The sequence below is a fragment of the Notechis scutatus genome, chromosome 3 (genome assembly GCF_049901735.1).
Source record: "Notechis scutatus isolate UNSWTSFEM ecotype Mainland chromosome 3, rNotScu1.2, whole genome shotgun sequence".
NCBI lineage: Eukaryota > Metazoa > Chordata > Lepidosauria > Squamata > Elapidae > Notechis > Notechis scutatus.
This window is the reverse complement of record NC_142011.1, coordinates 158,675,587-158,689,362: the sequence shown is the minus strand read 5'-3', so window position 1 is coordinate 158,689,362 and position 13,776 is coordinate 158,675,587. Positions and strand designations below refer to the sequence as shown.

Below are 13,776 nucleotides of genomic sequence, written 5' to 3'. Positions count from 1 at the left end.
AGAAAGAATAACTTCAAACTTTCTCCAATACTTACAAATATAAAATATACAGAACATAGAATCATAGGGCTGGAAGGGATCCAGAGTTCTTCAACCCCCTGCTCAGGGCAGGAGACCTTATACCATTCTGGTCAAATGGCTGTCCAGTTTATTTTAAAAAACCTCCAATGATGGAGCACACACAACTCTAGGAGGCAAGCTATCCCATTGATTGTTCTCACTGTCAGAAAATTTCTCCTTACTTCTAGGTTAGATCTCTCTTTTAACAAGCTTTCACCATTATTTGCTGCCCTGCCCTCTTGTGCTTTGGATAATGTCCATCCCCTTGTCTCTGTGACAGCTCCTCGAGTACTGGAAGACAGTTACCATGTACCCCTGTAATCCTTCTCTGCAATAGGCTAGACATACCTAGTTGCTTCAACTGTTCATCATACAATTTAGCCTCCATAGTAAGTGGTACATGTGTGTATAATTTCTGGTGCTACTTTAACCCCAATGTTTTTTATTAAGCAACTGAAAAATATATGGACTGAGTCTAAGTTGATAGTCTGGGTTGCCAGAGAGAATGCCAGCTACTTTGCTTCCACTATTTGTTTTTCATTTCATTATGTCTATCAGATGAATAAAGATAACAGAACCAGATATCTGGTATATTTATGCTTTTAAGAGCCTCAATATAATTTAATTATGCTACTACATGTAAACAATTCTACTCTATAAAGACTGAAGTGTATTTCTTATCTGTGTAGCTGAATAATTTCATACATTCAGGTGGTTATTTCTTTTTCTTTTTTTACTTGGCAGATACATAATGAGCATATTGATGCAAGATAAATTTAGTGAACAACTATAAAATGCCCAGGTTTGGGTCAACAAAGACAGTTCAAGTTCAGAATTCTGTCAGCGATAGCACCATGGTGGAGAAACCAACTGGAAGAAAGGTATAAAAAGAAATTTAAGATTACCTTTTAGATAATTTATGGAAACAGAATCTTTGTGAATTAAAAACAATAGTTGAATAAATGGATTTTAATGATACCAAAAGGAATTGCTATAGTAACATGCTAAAAAAATCCTACTCCTTTGATATATTGTTTATTGTATTTTTTTTCTTTTTATAAAACATTTCAGTGTGTCATATATAATTGGTGAAATTGCTTGAAGGTAAACTCTGTTTCATTTAACATACTGAAGATGATATTAGCATTAATAGCATTAATTTTAAGATTTAAAGCAGTAGTAATATGAGGTGAGATGGGAAATTGTATTATAAAAACTATCACTTCCTGTTCTATCTCAGCAAAACATCATGCAGTATGAAATATTGGAATAGAATAGAATTTTTTATTGGCCAATAAAAACACACATGGAATTTGTCTTGGTGCAAGTGCTCTCAGTGTACATAAAAGAAAAGATATATTTGTCATGAGTCAAGAATCATAAGGCGCAACCCTTAATAATAATCATAAGGTACAAGAAGAAGAGAAAAATAATTAAACAGTTTGAAGTTTATCTTTCTCAGCAAAGACCATGGGATTTTGTTGAAAGGAGGCATTGCTAATTAGTCATTTCCTGTTTATGGAGGGGAGGTCTTCTGTATCTATAATTTCTGGAATAGTCATTCAGGAACCAATCAAAAACTACCATAAAAACAGATTAGGAATACAAGTTAAAATGGGCAAGAAAATGGTAGGTGAGCACCTGTCCACCCTAGACAAGTGCAAATCACCAGGACCAAATGGATTATACTCCAAGATTCTGAAGGAACTGGCAGACGTGATCTCAGAACGATTGAACTATATTTTTCAGAGATCCTGGAGCACCAGGAAACTACAGGGGCCTGGAGAAGAGTTGATGTAGTTCCCATTCTAAAAAAAAAAAAAAATAGATCCAGGAAACTACAGAGCTATCAGCCTGACTTCAATACCTGGGAAGATTCTGGAAAAGATAATCAAACAATGAATCAGCAACTATCTGGAGGCAAACAAAGTCAAGCCAAAAACAGATCATGCCAGACAAATCTTACTGCATTCTTTGACAAAAGTGATTCATTGACAAATTAGTGGACCAGAGGAATGCTGTGGATATAATTTACTTGGACTTCAGTAAAGCATTTGATAAAGTATCCATAACCTGGTACTTTTTTTATATATATATAAAAGTTTTTTATTTCTTTCAATTTTACACATCTCTTCACGTGAGCAACATGATTCCGGATTATAACACTGCATCCAGTATTCCAAGTGTTGTCATGTTGTAAAAAAGATGTTGAGACTGTAGAAAGAGTGCAAAGAAGAGCAACCAAGATGATTGGAGGACTGGAGGGTAAAACATATAAAGAACAGTTGCTGGAATTGAGTATGTCTAGTTTAATGAAAAGAAGGACTAAAGGTGACATGATGTGGCAACCTCTAGCTATCTCAGGGTTGCCACAGAGAAGAGGGAGTCGAGCTATTCTCCAAAGCACCCAAAGGCAAGACAAGAAGCAAAGGATGGAAACTAATCAAGGAGAATAGCAGCCTAGAACTAAGTTTAGTTTAGTTTACTTTATTGTCATTGCATCTCGTACAACGAAATTAAACACCATCTTCAGTGCACATCATGACCATGACCATGAAAATAAACACAAACACACATCCTTCACCCTTTACACATTGAACCGGAGACCCCTGACACCACACCAACACTGTACTATACAGCAGAATTCAAAAGAGCTACTGCCTGGGTTAGAAGCTGTTTTTCAGCCTATTTGTCCTTGTTTTTATTATTCTGTACCATCTGTCAGATGGTAATAGTTCAAAAAAAGGCTTCCCAGGATGAGATGGATCTTTGAGAATGTTTTGAACTTTCTTAAGGCAGCCGGAGCTATAAAGTTCTTCCAAAGAGGGGAGAGGGCAACCATTAATCTTCTGGGCAATGACATTAACCCTCTGGAGTGCTTTCTTATCTGCCACTGTGCAATTGGCAAACCATACAGAGATGCATTATGTTAAAATGCTCTCTGTGGTGCAGTGGTAGAAGGTCACCAGCAGTTTCTCATTCAGTTGTTGTTTCCTTACAAGCCTCAGGTAGTATAATCTCTGCTGGGCTCTTTTGACCAGGGCTGCAATGTGGGCACCCCAGGTCAGGTCCTCTTTTAGAGTAACACCCAGAAACTTAAAACTGGCCACTTGCTCCACTCAGTCTCCATTGATAAGTAAGGGCTGATCTGTTCCTTCTATAATCCACTATAAGCTCCTTGGTCTTATTGATGTTAAGGACCAAGTTGTTGTCTCCACACCATGAAAGCAACCGGTCCACCTCATCTCGGTAGGCAGACTCATCCCCCCCGGAGATAAGTCCCACCACTGTTGTATCATCTGCAAATTTAGCAATAGTATTACTAACGTGAGTGGGAATGCAGTCATGCACATAAAGAGTATAGAATAAGGGACTCAACACGCAACACTGTGGTGTACCAGTGTTAATAATAAGGGCCGAAGAGGTATGATTAACTAATCTGACCCTCTGTGAGCAGCCAGACAGGAAATCCATAATCCAAAGGCAGATTGAATTAGAAAGCCCAAGGTCCAGAAGTTTAGACACTAGTCTATGTGGAAGAATTGTGTTAAACGCAGAACTAAAATCCACAAAAAGCATCTTCATATAGCCCTCCCGCTGTTCTAGATGAGTCAGACCAGTGTGAAGAGTGATGGCTATAGCGTCCTCTGTAGATCTATTTTTTCTGTATGCAAACTGGTGTTTATCAAATGTATGCGGAAGACCAGAAATGATGTGCTGGCAGACCAATTTCTCAAAGCACTTCATGATGATAGGAGTGAGTGCCACTGGTCTGTAATCATTGAGGTTATTGATAGGGAACTTCTTCATAGCAGAACTATGGTGGAAGCCTTCAAACAAGATGGAATAGTGGACTGGGATGAAGACCGATTGAAGATCCTGGTAAAGACTCCAGCCAACTGATCAGCACAGTCTTTAAGCACTCGGCCAGAGATACCGTCAGGACCGGCAACCTTTCTAGGGTCCACAGCCCTCAGAATGCTCCTCGCCTCCTGTTCCTCCACAATGAGGTGGGGGCTACAATTGGCTGGTAGTTGTGTTTTATCTGTCTCTGATGTCTCCACTTCAAAGCAAGCAAAGAAATGATTCAGTTCCTCTGCCAATGAAGCATCCCCCTCAGCAGGGATGACATTGATCAGTTGATGGTTTGTAATTTGTTGAATCCCTCACCACACCTGCCTCATGTTATTGCTATAAAAATTATCCTCAATCTTCCTCTTATAAAATCAGTCTTGGCCTTCCAAATACCTTTCTTCAGATTAGCTCTGGCAAGACTGTATCTTGCCCCATCACCGGACCTAAAGGCCTTGGTCCTGTCACACAAGAGGTGCTGGACTTCCTTGGTCATCCAGGGTTTCTGATTGGGATAGATCCTAATACGTTTATCCACAGTGATAGTATCTGCAGTGTTTGATATAGCACAGAACAGTTGCAGTGTGCACTAGGGTGATAAAAGATGTCCTAATTTGTGTTCTCAAAACAATCCTGAAGTTGTTGGGAAGCATCTTCTGGCCAAGATTTCACTATCTTTATTATAGGCAGAGCTCATCTCCTAAGAGATTTGTAAGCTGGTGCTAAAAGCAGTGACATATGGTCTGATTGTCCCAAATGTGGTAATTGTATAACCTCATAGCAATGTTTGATGTTGGTATATACTTTGTCCAATATGTTTGCTCCTCTAGTAGCACATTTAACATGCTGATAGAATTTAGGGAGCACTTCTTTTAAATCAGCTTGATTAAAGTCCCCCGCTATGATATGCACAGCATAAGTATACTTATTCTGCTGATTACTAGCAATGTTATTCAAGAATCCCAAAGCTATGGTAGTATTGGCATCAGGTGGGATATATCAAAACCACACTGAATTCCCATGGAAGATATATGGGTCTACATTTAAGAGTTGTATACTCCAGATCCATGGAGCAGTGGCTGTCTACAGTCTTTGTATTGATACACCAGCTTTTGTTCACATAAAGGTTTAAACCTCCCCCTTTGATCTTGCCACAATCTCTACTCCTGTCCTGCCGGTGAGCTATGTAGTCTTCCAGCTCAACAGCTGCATCTGGAATGAGTGAATGAGGCCAAGTTTCTGTGATTAGCAAAACACAGCAGTTCTTGATGAATTTAGTCTTTGCAATCTGTAGCCTTAATTCATCCATTTTGTTAGTCAGAAATCTTGCATTGGTAAGAAATATACTTGGAATTGAAGGCTTGTGTGGAAACTTACTCAGCCTAAAGAAAACCCCAGAACGGCATCCTCTCTTCCTCTTCCTGTTCTTCTTTCTCCACCTCTTCCTCCTTCCTACAGGGATAGTGATCCATGGCTCCCCCAAGGGCCTAGCTGCCTCCTTCGGTAGGAGAAATTTCCTGACAGAACAATTAATCAGTGGAGCAACTTGCTTCCAGAAGGTGTGAATGCTCCAACACTAGAAGTTTTTAAGAAGAGAGTGGACAACCATTCATCTGAAATGGTATAGGTTTCCTACCTGAGCAAGGGGTTGGAGTAGAAGACTGTATTCTATTATTCAGGACCTAAAAATCATGATTAGACAAGAGTTGAGAGAAACATTAACAAACATTTGATGGCTGAGATTTTGTTCAGACTAGTATAAGAATACTTTGGCTCTGAATAATGAAAAGGTACTTAAGAAGGTTTTAACTCTGTATTGTTACAGTATTGTTATAGATCTGCTTAATGAAAATTGTACTACAAGAGTGCCTAGCTAAAATATTCACATGATTTAGTGGTGGAGTGCTTGGTTTTTGGTATCTAATGTACAGATTTTTCTCATTAATTAGATAACTGAACAGCAATCAGTTTTCAGTTCCTGAAAAATGATAATTCTCTGGGAGCATATCTCTTTAGTGTATTAGATTAAATATATAGCAGAGGCTCTCCTATTGAAGATGCACATATATTATCTTACATTTATCAGTGTTGTGATACATCATTAGGCTCTTCTGTGCTCCTTTGGATCATTTTCTTCCTAGCAGTCTCTCTAACTAGTCCAGCTATTTTTTCTGGAATAAAATGAACTTTCTTTGGATCAACAGAGTGATCAAGGAACAATACCGAACAACAATTTAGCATAATCACAGAATTAATATATTTTACCTTCTGAATTAATGTGTTAAAATATTATTGTAAATTGTTGCATACTAATATTCCTGTGTTTGCCTGTTTCAAAAGACTAATACATTGTTGTAATAAAACATATGTTTATAGAGTCTACTGAGTGTAAATAAGGAAAATTTAATTGAGGTTTTTAAGACTGTGCCAAAATTGCAAAAAACTTTCTTTTGTAGATATAGTGTGTTCTCTTCTTTGAAGGCTTGGCTTGAATTTCTGACTACAATAGTGTTAATAAGCTATCCTGAACAATAAAATAATCTATAAATGTATACTGAAAGAAGGTATACATTTGTGTTTATTCTGTAAACAAATGTTATAGAATTTCAGTCAGAATCAGTGAGGACATTTTTAATTGGTATGATTGCAATGAAGGCTTACTTCTGAATTCAAATAGTCTTTGGTAAGCATCAGTAATTGGGACCAGAATTTCCATCACTAAGCAATGTGATCGTAAAGCACAAAATATCATGACCACATTGCTTAGCGACAGCAATCCTGACATACCCCACTGCCATTGTTAAACAAGGATTAGGAGTTATTAAGCAAGTCCCAGACCATTTGCAAGCAGGCCAGCAATCAATTAAGGTGCAGTGTGAACATGGTGGTACTGGAGGTGGCTGTTGCCAAGTGGTGGAGGGTGTGTGTGTGGCCTGCAAGGTGCAGCACAAGTATGATAGAACCAAGTGTCTAGTGCGGGGCAGGGGAGGATGTGGTGAGTGGCACATACCATGTTACAGGGTCGGGTAGCTTTTGCCAGGCAGAGTATAACAACAACAAATGATTGTTAAATGAGGACTGCCCGTTAATAATGTGAAGTAGGTATGCAAAATGCATTTTCTATTGAAAAAGGTATATAGTTAGTAACATTTTATGCTTTCAAGGAACCCTTCCATTAGCATTGTCAATTATAGTAGATTAAATCCAGATTAAAGCAAAAATAAACAAATGAACCTTTAGACTTTGTTCTTAGAAAATTATTTATTTATAAGGCATACATGCAGCTTTATATAGTTAGGCAAAAAAGATAAGAGCCGAAAGATGAAGAATTTATCTAATTATAGTTAGGTGCAACCAGTTAATTAGCCAAATCTTTCATTAGATTTAACAATTAAAACAGATTTATACACAAGTTACTTAAATGTACTTTGTGTTACAAGTTTAAATTCTAGATTTATGAGTATCTTCTGTGATAATATGCAAACTCAGTAGAGGAATTCCTTTCATTTCACTGCTGCAAAATCTCAGCAGTGATGTGTTGTCAGGATAATCTGCAATACAGTATGTAGGTACAGCATAATGTCATAGCTAGTTGTTTCTAGTCTGTAGAAAATCTTAACATCTGTATGAGTTTAGCTATTTTCAACTTCAACGTTCCAGATGTGTTTCACTATTATAAGTCTCAAGCAATATACAATTAGTTCATCTGTGTGTCATGGTGTATTATTTATGTGCCTATTAATGATCATATCTTTTAAATACTGTTTTAAATTGCATAAGTGAATGAGGTTTCCTTGCCATTATTTCATATAATAATGACTTTGGAACTTTGAGGGATTTATTGAAAGAAATATATTAATCTGTATGCTACAAGAATATTTTAAACAACAACAATCTTACTCCAAATAATTTAACTATAACAAAACCATGAAAAACAATTTATGCAATTTAGCTATGAAATATTTAGCATAATTGGTAAAAGAGGGGTGTAAATTTCCTGTTTTATATTTGACATTTTTAAAAAAATTAAAATTCCAGTGATGATTAGAGGGATGGATGGACTTAAGAACATAATGATGAGATTAAAGAGGGGAAGGAGGAAGAATGCTTATCCTGGATGATGTGGCTTGAATTGTACCTTGAATTGTATTCTGAAGCATATTGGCAACCAATGCCTCTTGTGGAGTAGAGGTGTTACATGTGTTGAATAACTGGCACCATTTCCTATCTATGCTGTTGCATTCTACACCAGTTGAAGCTTGAGAATGCTTTTAAAGGGCAACCCATGTAGAGTGTACAGTTCACACTGGAGATTACAACATGAGTAACAGTGAGCAGAGCTTCCTGGTCCAGGAACAGGCACAACTGCTACACAACTGAAAGGTGTGCAAAGGCCTCCTACCTATGGTTGTGACTTGCTCTTAGGAACAGAAGCTATAAGTGCAGGAAGCCCCCCAGATCATGTTCTAGACCTGTTTGTGGCAGTGCCACCTCACCCAAGGTTAAGAGTGAAAAGTCCGTAGCACCAAGGATCCAAACACAAAAAGCCAATCAGCCTTGCTTGTGCTGAGTTGAAGTTATTGTGCTCCAGGTCCCTCAGTTTGACCATCAAACTTTAAACTTTAGGATTGTTTTCTTGAGAAGAATTCATTCCATTCATAGAACAAATATTTGGAACTAGTTCTGGAAATAAGCTGACGTGAGGAATAGGTATAAATTATTTAAATGTAAGGAAATAACATAAATTAAATGAAATTATTAAATAAAATAATTTAATAGGTAATATTATTTTAGATAGGAAGAATATTATTTTATTCCATGTTTTCCTAAGTTTTAGTACAAAATATTAGGGGATTCCATATATACAACAATAATGTTGCTTAGAATATGAAGTCACACATGTGTTGGTTTAAATAGGCACAAAGATGTTTGTTTCTTCAGATTGGCTTTTTTTAAAATATAGTTTAAAATATTTATCTTATTTATACAGTTAATAGAATCAACTGATTGGTAAGTGGTTTACATTGCCTTCTGCTAGAGCAGGGGTCTTCAAACTTGGCAAGACTTGTGGACTTCATTTCCCAGAATTGCCCAGCCAGCATGACTAGCTGAGGAATTCTGGGAGTTAAAGTCCGCAAATCTTAAAGTTGCCAAGTTTGGAGACCCCTGTGCTAGAGGTACTACTATGCATTTATAGTTGTTTTTCTATCCTGTTTTATTCTTATATTGTGATAAATTTCTCAGACCATTAATTTATTTTGAGCTAATCTTATTAGGTTATTAAAGTACTCTATGAGGAAGTAGCAGTAGTTGTGCTTAATTTATAGACAAAAAAAATGAGAATGAGCATTCAGAATTCCATCATAATTTACCTTATGAGCCCTGCATGTGCCTTTACAGATAAAAAAGATGGAATTTAATCAGATCAATATTCCAGGAAAAATCAGGAAGCCTACTTAATATAACCTTTATTTTAAAAATTCTGAGATTCAGTAATGGCTATTCTTAAATATAAACTGAAAATAATGAGAAGAAATTGGCTTAACTTATTTAAAAACTGCATTTTGAGGTCAACATTGTTGAATTGGAAGCACTACAATGTATTGGGTTATCGGTAAGAACTTCTTACATGTTTTATACAATAATAAATTTAAGATTGATCTGTAGCTAGTTAAGGATGTCTGTTGTCCCTGTAATTTTGAGCTGAGTGGTGAATCAAGTTCCATCCCATCCTATACAACTTCTGGATTCTTTGCTGTCTATCATGGCACTGCTATTACCTAATTTCTTCCCCTGCTCACATTTTTATAATAATTTTTATTAATGTTTACAGCTACAAAAATAAAAACTAATGCAGATAAAGAAAATATAAAAAAAGGTGTAGGAAAAAAATTAAAAGAAAACTAGTAGGAAAAAATATATATAAAGGTATATAAAGAAAAACTTCCCCCTTTATCAAGGTAAGTACAAACAATTTTAGTAACTTATATACATATTTGTCTGATTCCACATTACATTTTCTCAATCACCTTATAAATCATCTATACATTACAAAAATATTAATCTAATCAATTAATTATAGCAAGTGATATTAATCTTTCCATAATGGTTCTTATTTCATCGTTTCCCCCCTTTTTTCCTTTTCTTATACATCACTAATCATCAATTAATATATAATATTCCTATTATAAATTCCCAATTCCATATTTATTTCATTAAGTTCCATGTCTAATGTAGCGATAATTCTTTAATAGAAAAAGACAAAAGAAAACTAAAAAAAAAACCCATATCAGTTACATACTTATCTATTTTCAGTACTTATTCTTATATATCACAACATATTACCTTGCGGAATCTCCTTCCCTGTCCTTTTTTCACCCATTATTTCTCGTTCTTTTAACAATGTAATTTCTTTTCATCCTTGTTTGCTTCCTGTTTCTCTTTATGTTCTGGTCCTTTCTTTTAATTCCCTTTTTCCCCATTCTTATTCCTCTTCATTTCTCCTTCCAATTATTAAGTTTATCTCCCCCTTTCAGTTATTCTTTTGTAGTTCCCTATTCTGCTTTTTCCCTCTCCTTTTTTTCATTTTCCGAACCATTCTCCTTTTTGTTATCACATCAGACCACAAATTTTTAATTTTAACTCCCTTTTTCCCCCTGCTTAAATAATTGTTGCTCCCTTTGTTCTTCAAAGCTGGCTCCTTTTTTGTTAAACTCCTCCCCCTCTGGTTTACTTTGTTCTTCTACAAGCTGAGTCACCATTTCTAATATCTGTAATATGTAGTTGCACATTTCAAGTTTAATTTTCATCGTTTCCCTTATATCTTGCAAGTCCAATCTTATTTCATCAAATAAGTCCTCCATTATATCTTCTCCTTTTTTCCCTTTCTTTCCTCTTCCTTAATAGATGTATTCAATCCCAAAGTCCAGTATATTATTTCCACCCAGTATCTTTTAAGTTTATTTTCAACAATCAATGTCCTTAAGTCTTTGTTCCAGGTCTTCTAATTGGCTGTTTCCCACAGTCACCGGGTAGTTCTATGACAATATTTTCAAATATCTTCCCCTTTGTTATATTCTGATGTCCCTTTCCAGGATTTTTATTTTACTATAATGGAGTTTCTTTTACTTTCTTTTAAGTTCCTAAGTTCAATTTCTTAGAAAGACCAAGCACTTTTTTAAAGAGTCACTGAAATTTTTCCTGTATCATCAGGTGGTGCTTTTGTGTCTTTTCCACAATCCACTCCTTCCTTAACTTTAACTTTCTTTGTTAAATATAATACTTTTATTAAGTTCGTTAGTTATTATTTTTCTTTTAAACACACTCAATTTCAGCATTTAGTTATGCCCTTTAAGTGACAATAGTCCAATAATTGTCCAGTTTAATTTTTAAATATTTGTTGTGTTCAAATGTTTTCCTTTAAATTTTCTCCTCCAAATTAATCCAATACAATAATACAAGCCAATTTTATAAAATCCAATTTCCTTCTCTCTTTTTCTGGTCACTGCTTCCACACATTTTCCTCCAAAATAGTCCTTTATTTTTTTAATACCAGGGTACCTCAAAATCCATGGTTTGCCTGGTTCACACTCTGCTTGCTGCTTCTCCGCTCCAGCACAGTGTTCTTCGTCTTCACAGTGGCCATTTTAGGACCACCGCTGCAGCTTGCCTTTGGGAGGGGTTTTCCCTGTCAGGGAGGGGAGTTGCGGATTTCCCTCTTCGTCACCACCCCTCCAGGGTGGTTCTGGTCCCAAACAGGACCCTCCAGCAAGTGAACTTGAGCGAAACTGCGCACGATCGCAGATTCCGCTCTGACTCTGACGACGAACAAACCGGAAGTCCAGCTTGTCCACTTAACTTTTTGCTACTCTAAAACAGGATGCTGGAGAGAAGGATAAAATGTAATCCACTGTTTTTCCCTCTAAATGCATATATACACAGAATACTATTTTTGTGTATATGTTTTGTAAAAAAAAAAAAAAAGCATCCCTTGATTATATGCTCAGTTACTCAGATGCCCTCTGTAGCGTATTATGTGTACTATATAAGAACACACAATCTGATATACCTGAAAGATTCAGTTGTAGTTTTAGGAATCATTTACTATATCCTATTGATTTTTTTCTTTTGACTTTAATGAAATAAAAGTATATAAATTTATAAAACTTATAATTTGTAATAGATTTTTTTCTTGAAATGGGGAAATTTGAAATAGCTTCTTTTTTCATAATTCTATTTATTCTAGCTCAGTTTTGCACAATAATGATTTTGTTTTTATCTATCTATAAAAATATTATATATAAAATAGACGATAGCAGGCTCTTTAGCATTATGTTTACAAAGGTTTCACAATAAAGTTTAATAATCTTACTAGAGTGTTGTAAATTAAAGAATAGTTTACAGGGGAAACTATTGTTGGTTGGTTGAATTGAAACCTTCAATGAATGTGCTTATTTTGTTTATTGTCAGTCTTATGTAAACATTGTACTTATAACAAATTTTTTGTTTATATTAGAGCAAGGACAAGATTGCCTCCTATAGCAAAACTGCAAAAGTGGATAGAAGTGATGTGGGAAAGGACGTGAAAGAAAAATCTTCCATGAAACGTAAACTTCAGTTTAATGTTAGTCCATCCAGAAATGAAGATCGAAATTCAGATACAGGTAGAGCCTTTTTGTTTTATTTTCTATTTTCATCATGCTTTTGATAATTTTTTAACATTGGTTTGTTACATAATATGAAAATTAATAGTGAGATAATAGTGAAATATCCTATTTGTTAGCTATTACTCCAGAAAACTGATTTTCTTAAATTATAAAGGAAGCTATTAAAATATTTCAATTTGTACAATTCATAGCAACTCTACCTGCTATGTATCTACTTTACAGCAGTATTTTGGGTGGCCATACGTGTTATGTATTTCACTAAATTGATATGCATAAATATCAATGATGAACCAAATTGCTAATTGAAAGTGATATGTTGGCAGAAAATTTTCAGTGAACTGTAAATCTAATTTTCAAGATATGTTTGTGCTTGTCTGATGTTTCAGCAATGTTAGTGTCTAAGAAAAAATAGCAATATTTAAGTTCAGAATATATGTATACAAAAAGCTCTTCTAAAGCACGCTGGATTCTTTGTTGATTTAATTAATATATAAAATGAGTCAAGCTTATACATAGTATAAATAAGCTGTCCCTAAGCTTTTTTGCTCTGCGGACTGGCAGTGGCAGGGGTGGGAGAGGAGATGGTTTTGTGCGTGCTCCTGCCATTTGCACAAATGGAGGTTCACACACTCACACTTGCCTGCCACTTGCCTGGCCCCGTTCCCAAAAGGCCACAGACTGGATCCAGGCCGCAGACTGGGGATTGGGGAACCTTGGTATAGATCAAAGGAAACACTCCTCTATCAGATTATAACACATTACAAAATAATTTGGTCTACGTTAAGCTTCATTGAGATAGTTTCTTTAATTCTTGGTCCATCTCCTCTTCCCCCTCCCCGAATATTATATTTTTATACTTACATTTGCATTCATGTTGAAAGATTTGTTTGATAATTGTTGCTTTTTGTATTGTTTTTGGGTTAAATTTTGTTGGAAGATTGCTTCTACATTTCACATGCATAATACAGAGATCTCACAGTATTTTCCTATTTCTCATGTTAGCGTTCATTACATGGACCTAGTAAAATATCATGTGAGGATTCATCCTGACTGTTATGATACTCAGCTTCCGTTTCTTAATGCTGAAAGTAAGGACATTGAATTAACATGACAGTTTAGTTCTTTGTGGGTTTGGTTTGGTTTGGGTTTTTGTTTTGGCATAGAGACAATAAAAGTAAAAATTATTTAGGCAGTTAAG

General features: G+C 35.6%; 1 protein-coding gene across 9 annotated transcripts in view; it reads left to right on the top strand.

The window, feature by feature from the left end:
- The window catches only part of ANKRD12 (ankyrin repeat domain 12), a 67,961-nt gene that overhangs the window by 22,133 nt on the left and 32,052 nt on the right, over positions 1–13,776 (top strand). For 7 of the 9 annotated variants that reach the window (XM_087961523.1, XM_026671918.2, XM_087961520.1 and 4 more), the window contains exons 2-3: positions 805–941; positions 12,428–12,575. Coding sequence is in view for 5 of the 9 variants with exons in the window: in XM_026671918.2 (XP_026527703.2) it covers positions 855–941; positions 12,428–12,575 (235 nt within the window). In the remaining 4 variants the exon portion in view is untranslated. The remainder of the gene's footprint in view (positions 1–804; positions 942–12,427; positions 12,576–13,776) is intronic. The other 2 variants (XM_087961525.1, XM_087961521.1) reach the window with 1 other exon arrangement.